Source organism: Etheostoma cragini, chromosome 12 (genome assembly GCF_013103735.1).
Source record: "Etheostoma cragini isolate CJK2018 chromosome 12, CSU_Ecrag_1.0, whole genome shotgun sequence".
NCBI classification, from domain to species: Eukaryota; Metazoa; Chordata; class Actinopteri; order Perciformes; family Percidae; genus Etheostoma; species Etheostoma cragini.
This window is the reverse complement of record NC_048418.1, coordinates 21,962,892-21,989,224: the sequence shown is the minus strand read 5'-3', so window position 1 is coordinate 21,989,224 and position 26,333 is coordinate 21,962,892. Positions and strand designations below refer to the sequence as shown.

General features: G+C 40.7%; 1 protein-coding gene across 1 annotated transcript in view; it reads right to left on the bottom strand.

The window, feature by feature from the left end:
- LOC117954060 (potassium voltage-gated channel subfamily H member 6-like) overlaps positions 1-26,333 on the bottom strand; it is an 82,845-nt gene that overhangs the window by 7,317 nt on the left and 49,195 nt on the right. The window contains exons 12-21 of the mRNA XM_034887530.1: positions 24,153-24,394; positions 21,337-21,536; positions 15,741-15,828; positions 12,180-12,344; positions 11,936-12,057; positions 11,761-11,832; positions 7,868-7,964; positions 4,515-4,518; positions 3,288-3,410; positions 1,595-1,837 (exon numbers count right to left, since the gene is read on the bottom strand). Coding sequence (XP_034743421.1) covers positions 1,595-1,837; positions 3,288-3,410; positions 4,515-4,518; positions 7,868-7,964; positions 11,761-11,832; positions 11,936-12,057; positions 12,180-12,344; positions 15,741-15,828; positions 21,337-21,536; positions 24,153-24,394 — 1,356 coding nt within the window. The remainder of the gene's footprint in view (positions 1-1,594; positions 1,838-3,287; positions 3,411-4,514; positions 4,519-7,867; positions 7,965-11,760; positions 11,833-11,935; positions 12,058-12,179; positions 12,345-15,740; positions 15,829-21,336; positions 21,537-24,152; positions 24,395-26,333) is intronic.

Genomic DNA, 26,333 nt, shown 5'->3' with positions numbered 1-26,333 from the left:
CCCCCCCCCTTAATGAATTGAAGCAACTGCCATGTGATTGGTTGATTAGATAATTGTATTAATGAGAAATTGAACAGGTGTTCCTCATAATCCTTTAGGTGAGTGTAGATATCTAGGTACTGTTTAGATGATGTGTAGATGTGACATGCACCCAGAGTTTAGGCTGTTACCCATTTCAGTCTTAGTATTACTTGATCTCAGTGCTGCATTTGACACGGTCGACCATGACATATTACTAGACTGATTGGAAAACTGGGTTGGCCTTTCTGGCTGAGTACTAAACTGGTTTGAATTCTTCTTACAGAATAGGGATTACTTTGTGTCAATAGGTAATTATACATCTGAACATACAAATATGACGTGCGGAGTCCCCCAAGGCTCCATTCTGGGGCCTCTTCTGTTTACATGCTTCCACTGGCTCAGATTATGGAAAACAACAAAATAAGTTACCATAGTTATGCGGACGACACACACATTTACATAACCTTATCACCAGGGGACTATAGTCCAATACAAAAACTGACTAAGTGCATCGAACAAATTAATAGCTGGATGTGCCAGAACTTTCTGAAACAAATGAAGGAAAAACTGAGGTGGTTGTTTTTGGAGCAAAAGAGGAATGATTAAAAGTCTGCGCTGAGCTTCAAACAACACTGTTGAAAACAACAGTCAAAGCCAGAAATCTTGGTGTAGTCATGGACTCAGACCTGAATTTTAACAGCCACATTAAGACATTAAGAATTACAAAGTCAGCCTATTATCACCTTAAGAATATGTCAAGGGTTAAAGGACTTATGTGTCAACAGGATTTGGAAAAACTTGTCCATGGTTTAATCTTCAGTAGACATGACTACTGTAATGGTGTCTTTATAGGTCTCACTAAAAAAATCAATCAGACAGCCACAGCGGATTCAGAACGCTGCTGCTCGGGTCCTCACTAAGTCCAAGAGACTGGATCACATCCCTCCAGTTCTGAAGTCTTTACACTGGCTTCCTGTGCCTCAAAGAATTGATTTCAAAGTACTTTTGCTAGTTTATAAATCACTCAATGGTTTAGAGCCAAAATACATTTCTGATCTGCTACTACACTACGAACCACCCAGACCTCTCAGGTCATCTGGGACAGGTCTACTTTCTGTCCCCAGAGTCAGAACTAAACAGGGTGAAGCAGCGTTCAGTTTCTATGCTCCTAATATCTGGAATAAACTCCCAGAAACCTGCAGAGCCTCTGCTACTCTCAGTTCTTTTAAATCAAGGCTGAAGACCTTTCTTTTTGATGTTGCCTTTCTTTAAATTATGTTCTTTTAATGTTTAATTTATTATGCTGCACTGTAACTTCTATTCTTGTGTTTTTTGTGTCTTAATGTTTCTATTTTTAATTCACGTGTTTTATCTGTTTTTATTTTTTAACTGGTTTTGTGTAAAGCACTTTGAATTGCCCTGTTGCTGAATTGTGCTATACAAATAAAGCTGCCTTGCCTTGCCTTGCCTTACAACTGTGTTACTGGCATTGTGGTGTTTGTCTTAAAATATGACATACATGTTAAGTTATCGCCACTCCTGAGGAAGACCCTGATCGAGGCCTGTGACCCACCTGGTAATCTGCAGCTGCAGTGCCTCGAGTCTCTTCTCTAACTCCCCCTTCTGCTTCCCAGAGATGACGGGTAGAGAAGGAGGGCTGGAGGGACAGTGGGGGGAGGAGGGCAGGTCAAAGAGCTGCTGGGAGGGAGACACCTCCTCGGGACTCTCTAAGCCCCAAAACGTGAAGATGTCGGACGCACCTGAGAATGACCCGGTCCACACACAGATACACAGTGAGACACTTAGCCAGTCACAGCTGTATGGAAGCTTCATTGAATTTTGAAATTAAAAAGCTATTAAATTTCTAGCGCTGAATATTTGTGCTTTTAAATTATGTGCCTGGATTTTTTTTTTTTACTCATAAAAATTAATCCACAGGACCTACTTGTAAGTTACATTTTATGAAAGTTATCAATGGCCCTTCATGAACCCTGTGTACATTAAAAACCACCGGCACTTCCTCCACATGTTGTCAAATGTTCACCTTTATTTTTCTAAGTTCATAAATTGAGAATCAAAAATTCAGCGTAAAAAGAATTTACAATGCCAAGGAAAAGCAATCAATTCTAAAATCTAGGGCACCTGGATAGCTCAGTTGGTAGAGCAGGCGCCTTAATATAGAGCAACCCGGTCTTACGCCAGTTCGTGAAATGGTCACATTATTTTGATTTATTGATTTGTGTGCAAGTCATGATTTTATCTTATTTTATTTTGTGTACATGTCACGATTTTCGAATGTGACCCTTTCACAAACTGCCATGACACTGCGGTTGCTCTGGGGGGATGCAACAATGAAGAAATGAAACACCACACTTGGGATGGTGACAAAAACTCGCGTCAGTCTCTCGGGGACCCATCCACCACCTCCTACTTGTCCGCACAGATTTTCAACTTTTCAATTATACTCGCTACCGTAATCGTTCTGTCTTTACAAAATAGGCTTCCCATTAAAATAAATTACTTCAAAATTCGTAATCAACTAATTAAAATAATGACATTAACATGATCTAAATGCATTGAAGCAACTGCCATACGATTGGTTGATTAGATAATTGCATTAATGAAAAATTTAACAGGTGTTCCTAATAATCCTTTAGGTGAGTGAATGCAGTTATTTATTATTAACACATAGGCTATGTTGCCCTTTCAGACTCTGAAAAAGTAGATTACCGCAGGTTGGCGTTTATCGATTATTGATAATTGTTATTTAAATAAACGATTGAGGAAATACACTTGTCCATGAGTCTATTGAGAAACTTCCAGTTGACAATAGGGCCAGGGAGCATCCCTGGCCGGGAGGCGAGCAAACAGTCCCAGCCGCCTAACCAGCTGGCTATCGCGTCAGACTGGAGTTTCTCAAGTCCAACAAAATTGGAGCTAATGTGCAATTGGCCATCAGTTTCCATAAAACTGCCCATATTTAAACTCTGCACCGTTGATTTTACGCAGAAAAAGTCTCACAAGGGAATTTAATGATGAAATAACAGACAGAAATTGTACAACGTTTCCAGTTGTTGGCTGCCGCTACTATTACAAACTCATACAATCTAAATTCCAGAAATGATTGCTTTTCCTTTAAAACATTACAATTTGCAGCTTTCTAATTTCAAAATCCGATCAATCAGATTTACTTCCTTACAACTGTTACCACTATACACTGATTTTTTGCTGTTTCATGTATCTGTGCCTTGAATGCATCTTTGCACTTGCCTGTGGAAGGGTTACAGGTCTTCTCTCTCCTATCTGTGTTGGAGCATGTTGCAGTATTTGTGGCAGCAGCAACAGCATGAATCATGGAGGTCCCCTCTGAATCCTCCCCTTTATCGTCACTGGAGAACACAGACACACAAGAACCATGAGTTTACTTTTGCAATGGCAGAAGTATTTTTATGTTGTGTCTAATTGACAGATAGAAACAACAATCTTTGACATTTGTCCAGTATTAAGCGAGATTGATGCAGCGGCAAAACAAGCTACAATGTAAATTAATAGGGCAATTGTCCAGCTTGTATTAACCTTCACAAAAGTGCTTGTTTTGCCACTGGCAGGCTCAGATAAATATTCCAAGTGTCTTATTACATTATAGAAAGGATCTGTTCAGAGATAACCCTTTCAAACCTCTTTGAGGTTTAACCAGAAGCAGCTCTGAAGTCTCTAGCTTAATACTTTAAAAAGCAATACTTTTAATTTGTCTAAAGCCAACATATTTTCACATGTAAATCAGTAAACTGTGTTTATTTCAACCAAAACTAGGGTTGTGATGGTGGAAAAAGTGGAAATTGGCTTTTCATATTTTAATTTTGTATTTTGTCTTTGTGGAAGTGTATTTTACAATGATAAAATTCCTGTTGATCTACATGGAGTCTGGGTTTAGTGAAGGCAATTGTTTTTAAGTTAAAAAAAAAAAGAATCAGTTATAGTTCATTCAACTGAGGACCAAAACGCAGAGAAGAGGTAAGTAGGCAGGAGAGTACAGTATATTCAGGATTTTTTTTTGACAAAACAAAGGGAAATACAAAAGGAAAACAAAAATGCAGGAACAAAGTCCAAAATCCAAAACTCAAAAATGCAAGAAGTTCAAAGTAAAAAACTCACTGGGAACAAGGACCGCAAGGAAGAGTAAAAATACAAAACCAAACAACTGGAACAGTCTATGATCTGACAAGAGACGAGGGGAGCACAAACACTAAATACACTGGGTAATAAGACAATGAGAGGTGGGTGACAAGAGGGCAGGGAAACAGGTGGAAGACATCAGGTAATCACAGCAGCGGGACAACAAAGGAAGTAAAACTAAAGACCAGCAGCACTGAAGACCAGACTATCAAAATAAAACAGGAAACAGAACATACAGACTCTCAAGGGAACCTCAAGACAGAAACCACAACACAAGACGGGGAGAAAACTAGGACACAATCACAAGGAGACAGTACGGAACTAAAAGACAGGAACAAAAACAAAGCAAAACACCCAAACCATGACAGAATCTTACTCTTTACCAGAAAGGTTGACCTCCTTAGAAGTCTTTTCCATAATGTTGTTGACACTTAGAACGTTAATCTGAGCCTGTCACTGGCGAAAAAAGCACTTTTGTGAAGGAAAATACAAGCTAGACAATTGCCAAATAAATTTAAATTATAGCTTGTTTTTCCACTGCCGACTGCAGTGATCTTGCTTAACACTGGAACAATGTCAAAGATTGATGTTGCCATCATTCACTTAGACGCAAAAACATAGGAAAATGGGGTCAAGGTAAAATGACCCTTTAATGAATGAATGTTTTATGGGAGGGAAAGTCTTACTGCATGTGTTGATGATCATCTCTGGCACGCTGCTGCTCCCAAATACTGTGTCTATTTCCACATGTGTGTGCAGCACTCTGTCTCCCCGCTGACATGGTGTCACCTGCAGCTACAGACAAACAGTAACTGTAAGTTTGCAACGTGAAGAAATGAACGTTCAGATGCTGACTAATAATAAAAAGTTGTTGCTCCTTTTAAAATTAAACTCCTAAAGCCATCCTCAGAACCATGGCTAAATAACACAAACCTCTCTCTTAGACGTATTTGTAAGCTGAAAGGAAATGGAAAAAAGACCAGCTCCAGGTCTCCCTAGAAATTCTTAGAGACTGCCTTGCAGTTTGAACCTGTATCACTCTCCTCACTATCTAAGATAGTTCAGAGTCTGCGGCCTACAAATTGTCCTCCCAAAAGGACGTTTTTAATATTGTCGGGTCCAGCCTTCTTATTTTAATAAACACATGTCTAAGTGCAGGTTGTGTCCCAGCTGCCTTCAAACATGCTGTAGTGCAGCCTCTTATCAAAAAATCTGATCTGGATCTTGACATTCTCTCTAACTTCAGGCCTATTTCCAAACTACCTTTTCTCTCGAAAGTGCTGGAGAAAATAGTCCTGAATCAATTACAAACATTCCTCAACAACCATGTTATCCAGGAGAAGTTCCACTCTGGCTTTAAACCACGGCATAGTACAGAAACAGAACTTTTAAGGGTTTTTAATGATCTCCTTTTAACTGTGGATTCAGGCAACTCGGCTGTGCTGGTGCTTCTAGACCTGACTGCCGCCTTTGATACAGTGGATCACACAATCCTTTTATCTCACCTTGAACACTGTGTAGGTATCAAAGGTATTGTCTTGAAATGGTTCCAGTCATACTTGACTGGTAGCAGCTTCTGTGTTCATTTAGCTGAACACTCTTTGTCAGCTGCGCCTCTTACCTGCGGGGTCCTCAAGGCTCTATTCTGGGCCCTATCCTCTTTTCACTGTATATGCTGCCACTGGGTTCCATTTTCAGACGCATAACATCTCTTACCATTGTTTTGTTGATGATTTCCAAATCTACTTGCCTATGAAATCTCTAACCAAAGAGTCTGTGCAGCCATTGCTAGACTGCTTAAATGAGGTAAAAACCTGGATGGAGTTAAACTTCCTCACTCTGAATGAAAATAAAACAGAAATCATCACGTTTGGACGTTTGGACGCACTGAGTGACCCTTTTGGCATTTTGGGCCCTTTAGCCTCCCAAAATCAATCCACTATTAAAAATCTTGGTGTTATTTTTGCAGTCAGAATCCCTTCTTATCTAATCTTTTATCACTGCTCAGCTGGATTATTGTAATTCTTTATAAGTGGGTCCACACCAGAAATCTTTAAATCGGCTCCAGATAGTCCAAAACGCCGCTGCTCGCCTTTTAACTAAAACATAGAACGTGAACACATAACGCCAGTCTTGGCTTCCCTCCACTTGCTACCTGTCCGTTACAGGATAGACCTTAAGATTTTATTGCTTGTTTTTAAGGCCTTAAATGGTTTGACGCCATCTTACCTAGCTGATCTCTAATGCCATCATTCGCCAGTTAGAACACTGAGGTTGTCACATCTGCTGATCTTGGATGTCCCTAGATCAAATCTAAAAAAAAAGGACGATAGAGCCTTTGCAGTGGGCGCCCCTACCCTATGGAACAACCTCCCCATGCATATTAAAGCTGCACAGACCTTACAAACGTTTAAATCGCTGCTAAAGACGCACCTGTTTGCTGTAGCTTTCAACCCTCTTTAACCTGGATTCTGATGTTTTAAAGTGTTGTTGTTTGTCTCCCTGTGATGTACTTTGGTTGGAGTGATTTTTACACTTGTTATTTACGTATTATGTGTATGTACTGTATATATTATGTATATTGACATCGACCCTGTTCAGCACTTTGGTCAACTGTTGTTGTTTTTAAATGTGCTATAGAAATAAAATTGACATTGACATAACATGTCATTGACATGTTCAGTGTGGGGGTGACATACTCTACAGATTGTGCTACTGGCTGTATAGAAATAATGATTACAATAAGATTATAAAGTAAGATTCAAAACAAATTTATAAAATAACGTACTGTATTTCTTAGCAATTATATTTAAATATCAGTCAATCAAGATGGTGCCACGTATGGTCGCCTTGGTGTGTTGGTGAAAATGGTATTGTCTTGTTTTATAGATAACAAAGGGAACCTCAGCCATTAATTCCAATTGGTTGATCTTCAGGCGTGTTTGGACTGTACAGACTACACAGAGGATATGACGTAAAACATCAGCTTCTGTGAGGACAGCTATGTTAATGTCTACCAAACACTTCTTACCTAATCAAAATCTGGACAAAGCTAGACACAGTTTTTACTCATTTAAACAAATTAAGAAAACTTTATAAAGGATGTAACTCCTTCCAATTACCCTCAAATACATTAACCAAACAAATGAGGAACAACTACACATAGAAAACCGCAATTACTAGGTTCAGTCTCATTATGTCAGTTATGACATCATCAATACCAGAAATGCTGAGTGGCTCCTGCCGGTTGGACCAAACAAAGTTACAAAGAAAGATGAATTTGAAGTAACAAACAATTAACTCTTCAAACCTGCAACTTAATGAATCAAACAGAAACTAGAATGTGGTTGTGCTTGCCTCATATTAAACCAGTGATCGGTGTGAAAACGTAACAATTTTAACACAAATAATTAGTAAGCAAATAGTAAATCCTGAAATGTTACACAAAATCAACGGTAAAATTAAAAACCAAACTTTAAGAAAAACTGAAAATGAATACCATATGAAATGTGTAAAAAATGGACAAATGAACACAAACACCAAGGGACAAGTGGTGAGTGCATCACACACTTTGTCACAGAGGTACATGGTTGATCTGATCCACCTTGACTGCAGGGTCTCTGCAGTTTCTACATGTCCTTTAAAAGCTGTTTGTATTTGTGAGTGTTACCTGTGTGAGCGGAGGAGAGTTTGTGTTTTCTTTGTCTGCTTAATCCCTCAACGCCAGAGTCTTCTTTACCCGGAAAACCCAAAGATTCATTATTCACCTGCAGACAGGAAGAACGAAGTATACAAGTAGGTAAAGACAAGAATAACCAGAGATAGATAGCAGCTTGAGAAGGGTGTTCAGAGTCTTGATTGTTTGAGGAGAAAAAAACAGTTTGAAGCGTTTAGTCTTATTGAACAGTGAACTTTAGCGCCTTCACCATGGGAAGAAGCTGGAAGAGGTGATGAGCAGGTTGGCTGAGGGTGGGAGGGTTCAGAGATGATCATCTCTGCCCGTTTTACGCTGTAAGTGTTAGGGATTCATATGAGGGATTCTGGGGGGAGTAGTTTACAAAAGATTTTTAGATGCTTTATTAAAATAATGTTTTTTTTTTTTTAGCTCATTGCTAAGTAGAACAGAACATGAAGGGTACTGCTGGTGTAACCAGTTATATCGGTGTCCAATTATGTGTTGAATGTGGCTAACCGGTCAGACTTGAAAGATTTGAAAATAGAAGCAATTGCCAGGGCCCTTTACTCACTTCCCGTACTCAAGTAGAAGTACGGATAATTGTGTCAAAAAAATAATCTGGTAAAAGTAGAAGTATTGATTTAACTTCTTTACTCAAGTAAAAGTAACAAAGTAGAGGCTTGGAAATTTACTTAAGGTATAAAAGTAAAAGTAGCCGTGAGAATGACAAAGCAACCTGGACCAGACAGATGTTACTAGAGAGCACGCTGAGAAACAGTGGACATGAAAAAAAAGTCTCTTTATATGGCATTACCTACATGTTAAATGGCTGCCTGCCAATAGGCCTAAAACATATAGCTTATTTGTTGTGACAGAGGTTGGGAGTCCAGGTTAATAAGATTCTGACTGCAAGCGGTAGCAAGATATGAATTCAAGTGTAATTATGTGAGAAATATGTGTATATGCCCATCCAAATAGATTCAATTTGGTACTAAATGCTGTATTTACAGTATATAGCACTTTTCTAGTCCTAACAACTACTACTAAATATTCACCATTCACACACTGTGGCTAAGGCTGCCGTACAAGGTGCCACCTGCTCATCAGATAAACTGTCACACACAGTGTCTTGCCCAAGGACACTTGGACATGGGACTGCAGGGATAGGGATTGAACCACCAACCTGCCGATTGGCAGGCAAACGCTCTACCACTGAGCCCCAGCCGCCCCACCTACTATTGATGACTAATAAACTAATAAAAATAATAACTACTAAAATAATAATAACACCAATGAAATTATTTTAAACTTAGTGAGGACTAGATAAGGACTGGATTTAAAGCTGATTCTGATTTACAACTTGGCCCCAGATGTATCTTTTAAAATACTTACGGAGACAACTTCTCTCTGTTGATGCTTTAATACAATCAAGCATCAGTATAAACATGGATATAGGTAGCTCTGCTATGGTTTGTGTGGTAATAAAAGTAATAAATAACATTGTAAAGGCTACCATACACAATGCATAGGAATAATATATGCTAGTAAATAATAACAATAAACCCACTATTAACTTCTCTGAGAGCACGGTTCCCCAAACGGTACGTGTTTTTCCACAACGTGTTTTCATGAATTGTTTTTTATGAATTGCAAGCATTAAATCGTCACCAACACGGTCATGCAGCACATCATTAGAAAGCTTAAAGTCTTGTGATTCCATCAAGCCCCCGCACAAAGGATAAGGTGACTTACAGCGGTTATAATCATGCATTATCTTAATGAGCAAGGATGTTCAACAATCGCCATTATATGGAATCAACAGCCTGCTCTAACCTAGGTAACAGGTGAAGAACACAAACAAGCTAACTTTTAAAATTATTATAGACCATATACAGCAATAGGCTTAAATTAACTGACAACATAACTTATATGACTTAACAGTTCTCAAAGACGCTCACAATATCAACTGATTATCCTCCGGACAGCTAGTCTCTTTTTTTTTCTCTCTTCTTCAGGTAAAAATTTGTATTAATGTCCGTAAAGAAGCCAAGAAAAGATGGAAAAATCTCCAAAAGGCATCAAATGACAGATAAGACATTGATATAATATGTCACAAAAAGTTAGATTTTATTTCCATCATTTACACTTTCCAAATAACAAAAAACAAACTTTTGGCGTCTGCAAAAGTTTGGGCACTTGCGGAGTTTATAGTATGCACCGCTCCCTTTTGGAAACCTGAGACCTGACAGTGTCATGGATTGTTCTTAATCATCGTCTGGAAAGACCAGTTGATGTCAATCTTAAGGTTTTAAATGCCCACACTCATCTGACCTTGCCACAACAATCAGCACCATGGGTTCTTCTAAGCAGTTACTAAAAATAGTTGACAATCACAAAGCAGGAGAAGGCTATAAGTAGACAGCAAAGAGTTTTCAGATGCCAAAATCCTCTGTTCGGAATGTAAATAAGAAATGGCTGTGGAAGTTAAAGCAAGATCTGGAAGACCAAGAGAAATATCAGACTGAACAGCTCACAGTATGATGAGAAAAGCTGTTATAGTTTTAGACAGTTGGGGGACCTCCATTGCAACACTAAGTTCCTCTCTCCTCTCTCTTTCCATTTTTATGCATCCATGTCCCAGAAAGGCTTGCCCTGCTATGCCATAAACTACTAACTTATTACTACTTAACTAACTTATTGCCACTATTCATTACACCCCCAACCGGCCCCGTCAGACACTGCCTACCAAGAGCCTGGGTCTGTCCGAGGTTTCTTCCTAACAGGAAGTTTTTTTCTTGCCACTGTTGCACGAAATATTTGCTCTTGTGGGAATTAGTAGTATTGTTGGGTCCTTGTTAATTATAGAGTGTTTTTTAGACCTACTCTATCTGTAAAGTGTCTTGAGATAACTCTTGTTATGAATTGATACTATAAATAAAATAAAATTGAATTGTTGTCAGTTTCACAGAAGTCACCACTGACATATGGATGGGTCAATCCACCGATGTTAAGTCAGTTGACGGAATTATAGGCAAAACTGACGTCTATAAACAGGATGCATGTGTAGGTGGTGCAAGGTGTGGTAGATTGCATTTCTGACTGCATAGAAGGCAAGGACTGGTTGGCTTGGTAGGCAAATGTATATGGGTTCATCAGGAGGGAGGTGCAGGACTTAAGGTATGTAGGTAGGTAAAATTATGCTTTCAGAGCCAGAACTTTTAGGGCAACGGGTCTGAAGTCATTGAGGCAGGTGATTTTTGAAGACTGCAGGAGTGATGGCGGAGGAATTTGAAGTACTAAGGGTCGGTACAATGTTTTAAAGAGATGTTGAATATATACTGTACCAAAAGAGCCAAACCGGAAGGGAAAGCTCTATGTCTACCAGCCAATTTTGGTTTCTACCCTGGTCTATGGTCATGAAGGCTGGGTCTCAAAAGAATGAGATCCTGGCTACAAGCGGATATGAAGAGCCACTCCTTCTTTGCGTCGAAAGAAGCCAAGTGAGCTGGTTTGAGCATCTGGTAAGAATGCTGGTAAAAAGAAGTTTGGGCGGCCCTGATGGAGCTGCTTTCCTTGAGAACTGACCCAGGATAAGCAGATGAAAATGGATGGATGGAGGTGTTGAATATGTTGCAAAACATGGGGGTTGGGATGCACATTTCTTTGCAGAACTTGACCTCGAATTAAAGCAAAGTTAAAGTTACTTTTCTCTTAACATTGTATTGCGCATGCAGATGCAAATTTTATGTACATGAATAGTCAAAACTCAAATTCAGCATACCTCCAATATAGTTTTGACAAGTCATGATAACAGTAATAATAATAATAATAATATGTGTAATAATACATACTAAATAATTAGAGTAGCTGGAATATGAGTAACATACATCTCTGAGATTGAAGGTGATTTCCAAGTTGGACCAGAAATATTCACTAAATTCAGGATACATGTCCAGAACCTGCAGACACAAATACCAGGAAATCAGTACTGTGTGTGTAGAGAGTAATAGAGAAAAAGACTGATGTTTCTGTTTACTTTGATTATTTGATTACACATGATACCTCCAGCATATCCTCTCTGTGTATCTTGTGTAGATCACAGTAGGTCAGAGCTCTGACATCAGCTCTGGATTGTCCTGGCTGAGCGTACAGATTAATGGGCTCTCCAAAGATATCATTCTTCCCTGGAGGAGGAAAAACATAGTCAGGATATAAATATAGGTATCTTTGTGTATATTACATTAATGACTCTACGGAGGTCTTCCCTGGACACTAGCATATACCTGATCTTCATGCATGCACCTACCCAGTATAGCTATTACCACGTCTCCTTTGAGGATCTCTATGGATCCTCTGGAGATGAAGTACAGAGCTGATATCAGGTCTCCAGCATGCACTAGAGTGTCACCAGGAGGAGCGTGGGTGGTCTTACACCTCATAGCTAGGGCCCTCAGACAGCCCTTAGTGGATCCTAGACACAAGAACAAATAAAATGTGTTAATCCAATGCTACAAAAACCAGGCTTTTTGATCTTTTCTCTAACCAGGTTTAGCATATATTTGACCAGGGGTGGAATAAGTACTGAGATTTAATTTATGTAAAAATTACAATGCCTTAGTGTAACTGTACTCTGTTACAAGTCAGAGGCGTGATTGGGACGATCGGCCTCCCTATCTAAACCAGAAGGGTTGTTTGTTGTTGAACTTCTGTGCTAGTCATGAATTGTCCATAACAAACACCATGTTGAACATAGGGATGCTCATAAGTGTACGTGGTACCAGAGCACCCTAGGCCAGAGGTCAATGATTGATTTTATAATAGTTTCATATGATCTGAGGCCGTATGTTTTGGACACTCGGGGGAAGAGAGGGGCGGAGCTGTCAACTGATGGGGGTGGGGGAAGACTCTGGACAAACATGGAAAGCCCAAACGGGTAGTGCCGGTAAATTGGGAACATCTGGAGGAGGCCCTGGTCCGAGGGACTTTCAACTCGCACCTTCGGTGGAGCTTATTGGGCATCCCTATAAGCTTGAAGCATTGAAGCTGAGTGGACTTGTTCAAACTTTCCATTGTTGAAGCTGCGGCGGGGAGCTCTAGTCTAAGGGTCTTAGGTGCCTCAAGGGGCGGTAACCCACGAACAACCTGGTGGACACCAGCGGTAAGGGAAGCTGTCCAGCTGAAGATGGAATCTTTCCGGGCTATGTTATCCCAGAAGACTCCGGAGGCAGTTGCAAGGTACTGACGGGCCCGAAGGGCCGCAGCCTCTGCCGTGAGAGAAGCAAAGCGGAGGGTGTGGGAGAAGTTTGGAGAAGACATGGAGAAGGACTTTTGGTCGGCACCTACTGGAAAACAGTTTGCCACCTCAAGAGTGGGAAGCGAGAAATCATCCAAGCTGTGTACAGTAAGGATGGGACGTTGTTGATCTCAACTGAGGAGGTAATAGAGCGGTGGAAGGAGCACTTTGAGGAACTCAGAAATCCTGCAGACACGTCCTCTGTGGTAGAGGCAGACCTAAAGTATGATGGGGGATTGTCGTCAATTACCCTGGTGGAAGTCACTGAGGTAGTCAAACAACTCCACAGTGGCAAAGCCCCAGGGATTGATGAGATCCGTTCAGAAATTCTGAAAGCTCTGGGTGGGGAGCGGCTGTCTTGGTTGACATGCCTCTTTATCATTGCGTGGAAGTCTGGGACAGTGCCTAAGGACTGGCGGACCGGGTGGTGGTTCCCCTCTTGCAAAAGGGGGACCAGAGGGTGTATGCCAATTAAAGGGGTATCATACTTCTCAGCCTCCCTGGTAAAGTTTACTCCAAGGTGCTGGAATTGAGGGTTTGGCCGATCGGCGAACCTCGGATAGAAGTGGAACAATGCGGATTCCGTCCTGGTCGTGGAACAACAGATCAGATCTTTTCTCTCGCAAGGATCTTGGAGGGAGCCTGAGAGTATGACCAACAAGTCTACATGTGTTTTGTGGATTTGGAGAAGGTGTATGACCGGGTCTCTTCTCAGGGCCATCCAATCTCTGTATGACCAAAGCGAGAGCTGTGTCCGGGTTCTCGGCAGTATGTCAGACTCACTCCAGTTGAGGGTTGGCCTCCGCCAGGGCTGCGCTTTGTCACCAATTCTGTTTTTAATATTTATGGACATGATATCAAGGCGTAGTCTGGGTGGGGAGTGGTTGCAGTTTGGTGGGCTCGGGATCTCATTGCTGCTTTTCGCAGATGATGTGGTTCTGATGGCATCATCGGTCTGTGACCTTCAGTACTCACTGGATCGGTTTGCAGCCGAGTGTGAAGCAGCTGGGATGAGGATCAGCACCTCTAAATCTGAGGCCATGATTCTCAGCAGGTAACCGATGGTGTGCCTTCTTCAGGTAGGGAGTGACTCCTTACCCCAAATAAAGGCGTTTAAATGACTTGGGGTCTTGTTTGCGAGTGAGGGGACCATGGAGCGTGAGATTGGTCGGCGCAGCGGGTGCGGTATTACATTCCATTTATCGCACCTTTGTGACGAAAAGGAAGCTGAGCCCGTAGGCAAAGCTCTCACCTTCCTACCCTCAACTATGGTCATGAAGGCTCATGACAGAAAGAACGAGATCCGTGGTACAAGCGGAAATGAAGAGCCGCTCCTTCTTTGCGTTGAAAAAAGCCAGGTGAGCTGACTGAGCATCTGGTAAGGATGCCATCTGGTAAGTTTCGGCGTCCCCAATGGAGCTGCTGTCCCCAAAATGGGTTTCCTTAGGAGGGTGGCTAGCGTCTCCCTTAGAGAGAGGGTGAGAAGCTCAGTCATTTGAGAGGAGTTTGTAGTAGAGCTGCTGCTCCTTCGCGTCAAAAGGAGACAGTTAAGGTGGTTTGGGCATAGGGTGAGGATGCCTCCTGGGTGCCTCCCTAGGTGTTCCAGGCATGTCCAGCTGGGAGGAGGCCTTGGGCAAGACCCAGGACTAGGTGGAGAGATTATATCTCCACCCTGGCCTGGGAATGCCTCAGGATCCCACAGTTGGAGCTGGATGATGTGGCTTGGGAAAGGGAAGTTTGGGGAGCTGTTGCCTCCGCGACTCGATACCAGATAAAGATGGATGGATGAATGGATGGATCAAACAACTTTTAATTACTTTTAGCGGATTGAACTTTTTAGCTTTTACTTTTAGCTATTTATTCCTACCATTTATTAATTACTTTTAGCTAACAATCTTTTATCCTGCTAACTAATTTCCATGAACTCTTACATAATTTCAACATGTAGTGTTCATGTTTTACAGCTGATATATTCTTTTAATCAAATCATAATTTATATTGCAGGTTAAGCTGCTTATCAACTGCAAAAGTCCCTGCTAGGGTACAACATTGTTAGGAGTATTTGGCATGAGGTTTGTTTGGGCTACGTGAGTGTAATGTGGAGCTGTAAAGGTAAGTTGATTTTCTGGAAGCTGATATCAGACACACTGCATGGTCGAACTGTAATTTGTGTGGAGGGAAAAGCAGGTCTGTTTCCTTTAATGTCCTAAGAATGCTTCACTTCTGATTTGTTTTAAATGTTTAACAATAAATCATGTTTAAATTTACTCTGCTGTGTTAAAGGACATAAGTGCAACTAACAAAATTGAAATACTGTAGGTTAGCTAAAATAATAAGGGTATACATTATTGAGAATTACAGATGAGGAAGGCATTGTGTTGTAGCTGGTGGAGATGAAGCAAATTCTAGCTAATTGGTTAACTACTTTAAGTTGCATAAAATTGAATTAAGTAAAAAAAAACAGCACAGTTAAGTACAGTGCTGAAGTAAATGTGTTTAATTTGCATTACTCTGTGTGATACCTAATTGTGTGCATAAAAGAGCCCTCGCATGTGTAATGTGAAATAATAATACCTTTAAAAGCCTTAAAGTTTTGCAGCAGTGACCTGTTGAGGTGGAGACAAATATCTGCCTGGAGACACTCTGGGAAACCTTTCAAAACCTGGTGGAGAAGTAGGGATGGAGGAAACAAAGTGAGGACACCGGTTGATTACTACCTTAAACTACAATCAGCATTCAGACTATAAGAATCAGATTTATTGTACATAAGTAACACTTACAGGAATTTGCCTTGGTGGTTGCATACATAATTAAACATTTTAAACATCAAGATGAAATAAACAAATACAGAAACAAATATGTACAATATTGCAGTTTCACATTAAGAAATAAACTGTCTGGATTAGTAAAGGATGTGCAAAAATGTTGAGGGATGTGCAAAAGTTCAGGATTTCTAGCACGTGCAGAGGACCGGTATACAGTCCAGGATAAAGTATTAAGATTCAAAGTCAGTGGCGGTCGGGGTTCTTGTTAACGTCACGTCCTTGGCGGTGAAAGCAATGTACCAGGTGGTGATGGAGCAGGTGAGGATGGACTTAATGATGGAGCACTTCTATACGGCCATCATTGTCTTTGACAGGTCAGATGTCTTCAGCTGCCAAAGGAAATACATCCTCTATCTGTAACCATGATCCTGTAATAAAACCCAGGATGGAATCAGCCTGAGTATTATCACCTCTCTACAATGACAATCTGGTGGTTGGTAAAGAAGAAATTACAGTAAGCAGGTGGGATTTGTGGGAACAACTGGTACCAAATCTCTGTTAAACATGTGCCATTGCTGCTTATGAATTGTTTTGATTTTAATAACTGTACTTTATAATTTATTCAATTTATAATTTATAATTTATCTATATTGATTTCCTATGGGGAAATTACAATTTACACTCTGTTGTTATTGCACACTACACACATGCCTGAAATAGACACACGCTCAGGTCCTATACATGCACTAATGGAGAGATGTCAGAGTGAGTGGGCTGGACCAGCGCCCTGAGCAACTGAGGGGGGTTCGGTGACTTGCTCAAGAGCATCTTGCCAGTGCCCAGGAGTTGAACTGGCTTCTCTCCAGCTACCAGTCCACACTCCTTACTTTGGTCCGAACGGGTACTTGATCTAGCCACGCTTTTCTCAGATCCAATCTCAGATTCAACAGGTGGGCTTTGACAATGATAAGAATCTAGCTGCTATCCATGCTCAGCTTGCATCTCTGAATGCAAGCCTTGGCTCACTCAGATTGGACGTCCTAAAAACTACCGTGGAAAGTAACTCAAGTGTTCTGGACAGCCACGCCCATGCTCTTTGGGAGATGGAGGTGAAGCTAGCAGACATGGAGGAAAGAAACGGAAGATGCAACATTTTCATCGTTGGGCTGAAAGAGGGGCTAGAAGGTACTAATGCTATTCAGTATCTCTCACGCTCACTGCCTTAATGGCTCCCAAACCTAGCAGATGCTCAGGTAGAAATTATGAGAGCCCACCAAAGTTATATTGATAGCCCAAAGAACAATACCGCTACCAGTAGCATGATAATTCCATCATGCCTCGTTACACAACCAGGCAGGCGATTCTACAAGCTGCGAGGATATCCCTGCTTTTATCATCTTATGGTCAATTTGGAGATTTTGGTCCATTTTGCTTCCATGCGTTCTAATGGAAATAAAACTTTACAATTATTTTTTGATTTTATTTAGGCTCTTCCTGTAAATTTCTTCTAAAATACTCAATGGTATTCTGACAATTTCCTTAAGGTCAATGTGACTAAATCAAAGGAAATGGGCAGATTTTAGACGTAGTAAGGGAGCAATCCCACTCACCCAGGCTAATAATTAACCCATCCAACGAGTTAACACATACAGATACATGGAGATAGAGATTGATGACCATTTGAGGTTTGATGTATGTACCACTGAAAAAGTAAAACAAACTGCAACAGTGAATGTTCTTTTTAGGTCAACTGTCTAGTTTTGATGTGGGTCAATATATTTTGTAACTGTTCTAATTGGGTGTCCTTCAGAGCATCATGTCCTTCAGTCTGATTTGCGTCTTTTGTTTTCAACGTCAGTATGGCGATTGTGGTCATTTGCTGTGACCAGGTGTCAGCTGCTCAGCTGCATGAGGACCTGATTCTGAGTAAGGCTGAGCACATCCAAAGTGAGCCTGCTAACCCTCTGCACAACAGGTTCCAACTTAGCTATCGGGGCAGTGGAAAGAGTCTTCAAAGGGAAATAACAAAAGCCAGGTTTAGCAAGTCTTCAGAAATTACACAGTAGTCTGGAAGAGAAGCCTCAATAAGTTGTGCAGAGGCAGTGGATGAAAGAAATAAAAAACAGTCCATACTGTAAAATAAAATTATTAATGTAAAAACTCTTACAAGAGAGGGATCTAATGTTTTCCATCGGGCTCACTGATAAAGGAAGTGGAGGAAATTGGTCCAAGTCAAGAAAATCATGCTAATTTTGGTTAAAAACTGTAAAAAAAAAAATGGATAAAAGTCAATGCAAATGCAGAGAACCCCTCTCTCCCAAACCTAAGGCAGGCCACCCCAGACAGCCCTCAATGGAGACGCCTCCATCAACTCTACAACAACAAATTTTCACCAGCAATAGCTGAATTGGTGGCTACCGCTTGCAGACCGATTTACAATGTAAAGGACAAGAGTCTGCTGCAATTGTCTTTAAGATCCATATTCGTACTGTCATAATTCAACTGTTAGTTTCATTGGACGCCTGACACAGAGCTCAAAGCGGAAGTGAAACAGAGGGAAAAGGGACAGTCTGAGGACATATGAAGGGGAAAACAGACGGCATAAAGGGATTAGCATTTCCTGAGCTAAATAACTATCAAGTTATGTCTACATCTATATTCCGCATCTATACAGTTATGAGAAGTTCCATTCTTTGAGAAGGAAGAGGAGCGGCCTGGCCAGAGGTGAAACTAAGACTGCAGAGACGAAGAGCCGTTGAATGAGCAGTGCGCCACAGAGCAGCGTAAGACAACGCCTGGAGTCAGAACACCAGGTAGGCCTCAAACCCTTAACCCTTCAGTCCGAGCGACTTGGCAGTTAGCTCCTACTATCATGTGTTGGAGCACAACCAAGCTCTGTTGTAAAACCTAAACAAAATGAGAGATGAGCAGTCCCAGGGTTGGTTATGCCGTGACATTATGAATACGTATAAATGGCATTGTTTCATGACAGTGTTACATTTAGCTGACTTGTGCAATGTGTCTGTTGCTGTAATGTACAAGATCCATTGTTACCCATTCCAAGTGTTGGATGGGACACTACAATGTTTTAGTATTACCAAGTAATGTTTCATTCAGGTCAATTTGCCAATATGTTGCTGCTTGATGGGCTCGGGTACTATGCTATCAGCATATTGTTTTAGCATTCAGTACCTTTGAGGTTATTTTGGAGTATATTCAAGATAGTATTTGGGTGTGTTCCGATCACCTAGTAGTTCCCTGCAAAGGGTATTCAGCCATGTTAACTAGGATTCCAAACCACAAGGAGCAAACATGCTCAGTTCAAAGGGAAGTGTGAATTGTTTAGGGAAGACCTTAGTGTATATCCACACTGTTCCACTACCGGGATTGCTCTGTAGCTGTTAGAAGTTTCAATCTTTTCAGCCCAATGAACAGTCGTTTTGTTTGGAATTTTAAACTCCTATGGTTAACTGCTCCTCCACCATAGAGGAAGTGATATCTCCGTTTGTGATGTTGCAGGGTGTTCCAAATGATGGAATATTGTTGAGAGAAGTTCCCTTAACCGGTATTCCATGAACAGAGAGTTTATGTACACTGGGGAACGTATCAACATTTGTCATTGTTTTGGATTGTCGCAATAATAAACATTTGCATAAAGAAAGCATCTTTGTCTGCAACGTTTTGATAAAAGCATTAAACCATAACTATGTCCTTTTTAACATCTAAAAGAGAAAAAAAGTGTGATTAATTTGTTAAAGCTGTAGTGCGTAGGTTCTGTCGCCCCTATGAGGAAGTAATGAACACAAAACTGTTAGCGCATAAACATTACGTGTACGTGAACGCGCGTCCCCTTCCCTCCATGCAGTTGCTAGTATCCAAGGAGGACACGGCTGAAAACATGGACTAGTTATCTTCACTTGAGTTTCATTTCATGTCATTAATATCAAAAGGTTACGCACTAATGCTTTAAGTAAGTTTTCCATCTTGAATGTTCCCTGATATTTGCTGCAGTCCCCAGAAACCGGAGACGTCTGGTCACCCTACATTAGTACCAGCTATGTTATAATGCTACACTCACAAATTAGCATTTGCAGATTAGCATTAGCGTATTAGCTTATTAACAGCGATGTGAAAAACATATTAAATCTACAAACAGAAATATCAATCAGTACAATGGAGATTAACTAGTGGAGTGCTAACCCAGAAACGAGGAGAGGGATGAGAGTGAATAGAGTCTCTCAAAATCTGAAAAAAATGTTTTAAACTGACCTTTGTTGATCTGAAACGAAGACACATTCAGCAACTGCATGGCCTATTTCTTGCTTAAAATGTTTTCAGAAACACGTTTTGGTGAGTAAATTATAGTAAAATATGAGATTGTATTCTGAATAAGCCGCAATGACAGTCAGAAGACTGGTTATTCAAAGACAGACTTTGAATTACCAGAGAAACCAGACCAACGTGACGCGTTTGTCCAATCTTGGGCGACAATACAGATTAGCACCACCTGCTGTTGCTTTGGTGTGTTCCGAGCCACTTTTTTGGACCAACTCGTGGAGACCGATCATTGCAACTGCTTTGTTCTGCGAGGGTTGGCTGTTTTTTCATTTTCCTTTGGTACTCTGTCTGGGTTTGCGGTATATTAGCGGGTTTTGTCCCAAAATATTTGGTGGTCGAATCAGCGAACAAAGGGAGTGGCTGAGAACAATGACCTTGAGGTTCTGTAACCTTTGGTGAGTTCTGTACTAATGGCGGTAGAGAAAGATGCGAGCAAATCCAGTTGGTCCATTGTGGCAATGCTGCTAAATATCCAGAAGTTAAAGCCTGAGTAAGAACAATGTTTGCTGAGTCTTGTTAGTGGCCGTGATGTTGTGGCCTTTCTCCTCAGTGGGTTCGGGAAAAGATTTAGATTTTCCAGATTGCCCCGTTAGTGGTAAAGGAGTTGGCTAAGGCTAACGTTAGCGATGCTAAGCCAACGTCACGACCAAACATTAGCCATTGGTTATGGCAGATGCAGAGTGGCTCTAGGCAGATCGAATAGTTTTAAACTTCAACAGTACCTGTCTTCAAGGAAGTTAACACTTGATGGTGATGGAGAGTGGCCAGAATGTACGAGAGCAGAATATTAGCTAAACAGATGCATTAGCTAACAAACAACAACAGCTAACCAACTGACACTGTCAGCTGAACATATTCCACTTAGGGGGTTATTCAATCAAAATGTATTTATTTTTTAAACATAACTAAATGCAATTTAAAGTGCCGAACAGTGATTAAAAAACATAAGACAAAAAACAACGATAAAAAAATATTTTAGAGAATCAATTCTCTAGTGAACCATATCTATTTTGTTGAGTCGACTGACAGAGAAAGTTTAGTAACCCCAGAAAATCTCCCATACTCACAGCGTTCATGTCTATCCCATTAGTGTAGGACCATGCGTGTTGGAAGTATTCTTCTAGCCGCTGTTTTAAAGGGTTGGGGATCTGGTGGAAGCGGATGAACTCTCGAACTCTCATCATCTGGGCATGGTAGCGAGCTGTACCAGAGTACAGCCGCTGGATAATGGCTGACACATTACCAAAAATACTGGCATACATCAAAGCTGGAGAAGAGACAAAAACAGAGACCTTCGTCATCAAGACATTTATCGTTAACAAGTTTAAAGTTTTAATTGTCTTGTTTATTAGTGCATTAGAGAACAAGACACAATCAACACAAACAATGATACAAATAATAAAGGTATTACACAATACAAAGCATGCCGGCATGAATACCATAATATCTGTCTCATTTTTGTAACAGATGCAAGATATAATCTCTAATCTGATGTCAAATTCTCAGTAAATAAGGAATGTGCCTATGCACTGAGGGCCAGATTTGAAAAAGAAAATGGTGTAAGGCAAATGTGTGCTGCAGTAAAGTTCTAGCCGGTGCAGAGGAAAGTACTATCATACAATAGCTGTTGCACAGAAAATGTCATTACTGTTAAGAAATTCCGTGAGTTTCCTAACCACAAACATTTCCTTATCAACAAAGTTAAGAACCTGTAAAGCCTAGGGATGCTGATTACAGAGCCAATGACATAACAGCCTATATTGTAAGGGGAAATTTAAAATAAGGCATTAAAGAAGCAAAATAGTGTAGTAGAATAGATGTAAACTTCACTAGTAATGACTCTCAACGTATGTGGCAAGGCATACAGGCCATCACAGACTACAAATGTAAGGACAATCACATCACAAGAAGCAACCTCTAACTAGCAGAGAACTTCAACCCATTATTTGCCCGCTTCAACACAGCTGACAGTTCCAGGGTAATGAATAGACTACCACCAGATAGTCAGGGACACAACACTTGACACAAAGGAGGTCAAGAGAGCACTGTGCATCTTCAGCACAAGAAAGGCAGCAAGACCACATGGCATCTCAGGGCGGATACTTCAGGCATGTGCAGACAAGCTGGCCAAAGCCTCTACCAACATCTCTAACCTTTCCATAAACCAAACTGTTGTTCCAACATGTCTGAAAGGATTCCAATTCCGGTGCAAATGAACCTACGGGTTAATAACACGTGTACAGAGTCACTATTTTATACAACAGGGCTCAAAAAAGCACCATACTTCCACGGTAGCATAATGAGGGTTACTTCATGTAAACTGATGCTTTGAGAACTGTATAAGTGTAGAGACAGTTTATTAAAGAGAGTTCATAAAGACATTACTATTTGCACAAAGGAAGGCTCCATCTTGGGAAAACAGTCATAACCAGTTGAACAACAAATACCCTGCTTGAGCTATGTTACTGGTTACTGGTTGCACGGCGTTTGTGGTTAGACTGGTCATAAAATAGAAATTTATTTTTACTCTACCAGTGCCCCAAAGACTAGGGTCATAAGCTAATTAGCAGTTTGTGCTAGCTTGTTTCAAGCTAGAGACAAATTTGATTAGCATGAAAACATATGTCAGAGAACGATCGACTACACGTGTTATTAACCCCTAGGTTCATTTTGCGACGGAATTCTCCTAAAGCCAAAACTGTTGTGCCCATTATCAAACAATGCTTTGAGAGACTAAGGCTGCGTTCAGACTGCCTGCCTCGGCTGACGGTCTAGTAAAAACACAGGTCTTTCCATTAATTTTGAATGGGGGTAGTGTATTTAGGCTGTGGTAGGTAGGTTGCCGCAGGGGGGATCAGACTTGTCGGTATGTTTTTAGGTATGGTAAGAGGCGGTGTGAGAATCTCGTACAGGAAACAGGAAACATCACTGCCTCTATCGCTGCCACAAAGAAGTTTTAAAACACTATGAGGGGTAAAAATGAAACACAGGCACCGAAATGCCCGGGAGTCTTCTTAAAAGCTGAATGTTTCTTGAAACAACAAAGGACTTGCTATGTCTTGCTTGTCTCTTTTCATACGCTCTCTCCCCTATGAGTTAAAGCTGCCTTCAAGTGCGGTCGGAAACATGGAAATCTAAAAAATGATTTTACCGAAAACAATGGAAATAAAGAAATATAAAGTCTACTTGTGGTTTGTTGGGCACACAGCAAATCTAACCCACTAACTCCCCTCTTACTTATTGTTCTTCCTACAAACCCATTAGCTTAATGGGATGCAAACACTTAAATATGAGATTATTATATACAAACCCGAATGCTGAGATTTTAACTAATCTAAACGTTTTAGTTAACTGACCATTTACTTTACAAAGTTCCACCCGACAAGCTTCGTACTAGCAAATGAACCCCTAGCCATGGCCTTGAGAGTACATACAGGACTGTCAGGCATTACAATTGGGGGGATAGAAAATAAAGTTTATTTGTGGTTATTTTATTTTATATTTTTTATATTTTTCTTGAAAAAATTTAAAATATTGTATTCCCAATCTGATGACATTAATCAATTATTTTGGTGAGTTCTCAGGATAACAGAATAGAAGAACACGCATTCCGACCATGTGAACGCTGGAAGTTGGAAAAACAATGTAATCACAGGGCAGTCCCTGATATTCCCCTGACATGAAAATGAACGTGACATGAACGCACCATATAACCTGCAGCAGCTCACTCCACCTCACCAAACTCCTATTTGTGTATAAGTATTTTGTAAGTCAACCTCTTTACTTAACTACCTTCTGAAACATGTTAAACCAAACTACCGTTAGTTTAGCTTCACTAGTTTTTCTGACATGGTCAAACTGTTTTTCTTTTTGTAGAACTCACCACCAATAAGCATGACGCAGATGGAGAAGATCTTCTCAGAGTTGGTGTTTGGAGAGACATTCCCGAAGCCTACGCTGGTCAGACTGCTGAAGGTGAAGTACAGAGCTGTGACATATTTATCTCTAATGGAAGGACCCGACCCGATGATGGAGTCATTGTACGGCCTCCCCAGCTGTTCACCCAGATTGTCCAACCAGCCGATCCCAGCCGAGGTTGACCGCTCCACATTTCCTATGGCATACCTAGGGAAGGAAAACATATACAAAATGGATTTGCAGAACTTTCAACACTGGCTACTGAAAGCCAGTGGCAATGCCTGAAAAAAGCTTAAATTATCATTTTTACCATTGATTCTTAGCACTACACTAAAGCCTCGAACACAGGACTTTTTTAATTCAGATATGTATAATGTAGTGGTGCATGCAGGTGTACTCTGTTGGAATTTTTAAGGACTTTAATTGATAGGAAAGCCACAACATTAAAGGGGAGAAAGACGGGGAAAGTTATGCAGCAGAGGGCTGAAGGTTGGATTTCAACCTGCAGCCGATGCAGCAAGTACTGAGCCTCCTTAAAATGGGGCGCACGCTCTACCAGGTGAGCTGCCCAGGCACCTCAAATCTATTCTGTTTTTGCAAAATATAGCCAACTATGATTAAACATGATACACATCACAAACTTTCTAAATCTGAAACTTGTGCATCTGATTACCAGGCCTCATTGAAATGAATCTGCGCATATTTATGGTGTGTAAAACACAGTAGTAATACTTTTATTTAAAATGTTTGTATAGCGCCTTTCATACAAACAGTAGGCCTACTGTACAATAAGGAAATGACATGACATAAGCAGACATAGTATGAACGTAAAAACGGGGACAGCATGCCATAATTAATGGAAGAAAGATGGGGGAAAAAACAGCAGTGCTTGATGTCGGGCAGTGTTTGGAAATAAGACGAAGACTAATAAATGCTGAGTTCAATGAGTTCAGACTAATGCAGCTTTATTCACACAACAAACAACTTTGCATGTCAACTTTCAACAGTTGACTTACACCAAATGTATATGCCAAGGTTTCTTAGCGAGCTATCAGCAGAACTGAATGTGAGAGTCCAACCACTTACAATGGTTGGACTCTCACATTCTATTTAATGTTGCTCAGCGTAAATTCTTTTAAGAGGCCCTACCGTTTAATCAATGCACTCCTAAATCAATTCAGCTTTTCCAAATAGATGAACATTTTATAATTCTGCGTATAACTGTCGCATATCTGCAACTAGTCTCTCCTGATTGAAATGTATCTCAGTGTAAATTCTTTCAGGGAAGACCTCACTGTCAATCGATGCTCTATGGAAATCAAATCAGCTGTTGGAGGCGTTTACTTTCCTGCTTAACCAATCAGAATCATACACAAATTGCATACATAAAGGGCAAATTACAGAGTCACAACCATGCTTTAAAAAAATCAGTTTCTCCATTTGCTATTCAGCTGTTGTTGCAGGCAAAAAGTGCGACCCTTCACCCCCCCTTCCACCTCCAGTCACCTACTCCAGCTGACTGGTCCGGAGCTTCCTTCGGTCTGCTTTTGGGCTCCTTTGTTGCCACCACCAGTGTCTAGATTCCATCTGGGGGTATAATGGTTCTCTATCCCTACACAGATATACCAATTATTCATATAGCAATCGAGTCTAATCGCCAAAGACTTTGCACATTTTATTGAGCTGTACAATAAACCTTGTTTTATATCCGCAAACATTTCTCTCCTGATTGAATTCCTGGGAGACAGTGTTTTACCTTTAAACTACTCCTTATTTGTAACACACTTCTAATAGATATACACATTCCAATCTATTTTAAACTGCAGGATCGGGTTAACTCAAACTTAGCCTTCTGTAGAAGCCCATTAGCATAGATGCAAAAAAAAAACTGCATTCTTATATGTTCCACGTACCAGAGTTAAGCCTACAACTGGCAATGAATCTGTATAGTTTAGGCTGAAAGCAAACAAGGGCAGGTGCGTTCCATTTCAATGCCTAGCCCACTTTCCCTCTGCTCCCCAAGTGGCCTTTTTGCAATGTATGCTGTTATGTCATACCAAAGGCTGAGGGGAAGTAATGTTGGGCATGTTGAAACACTAATGAAACATAGCTATGTCCTGGGGTGGAAGTCCAGGTGGCAATGTCA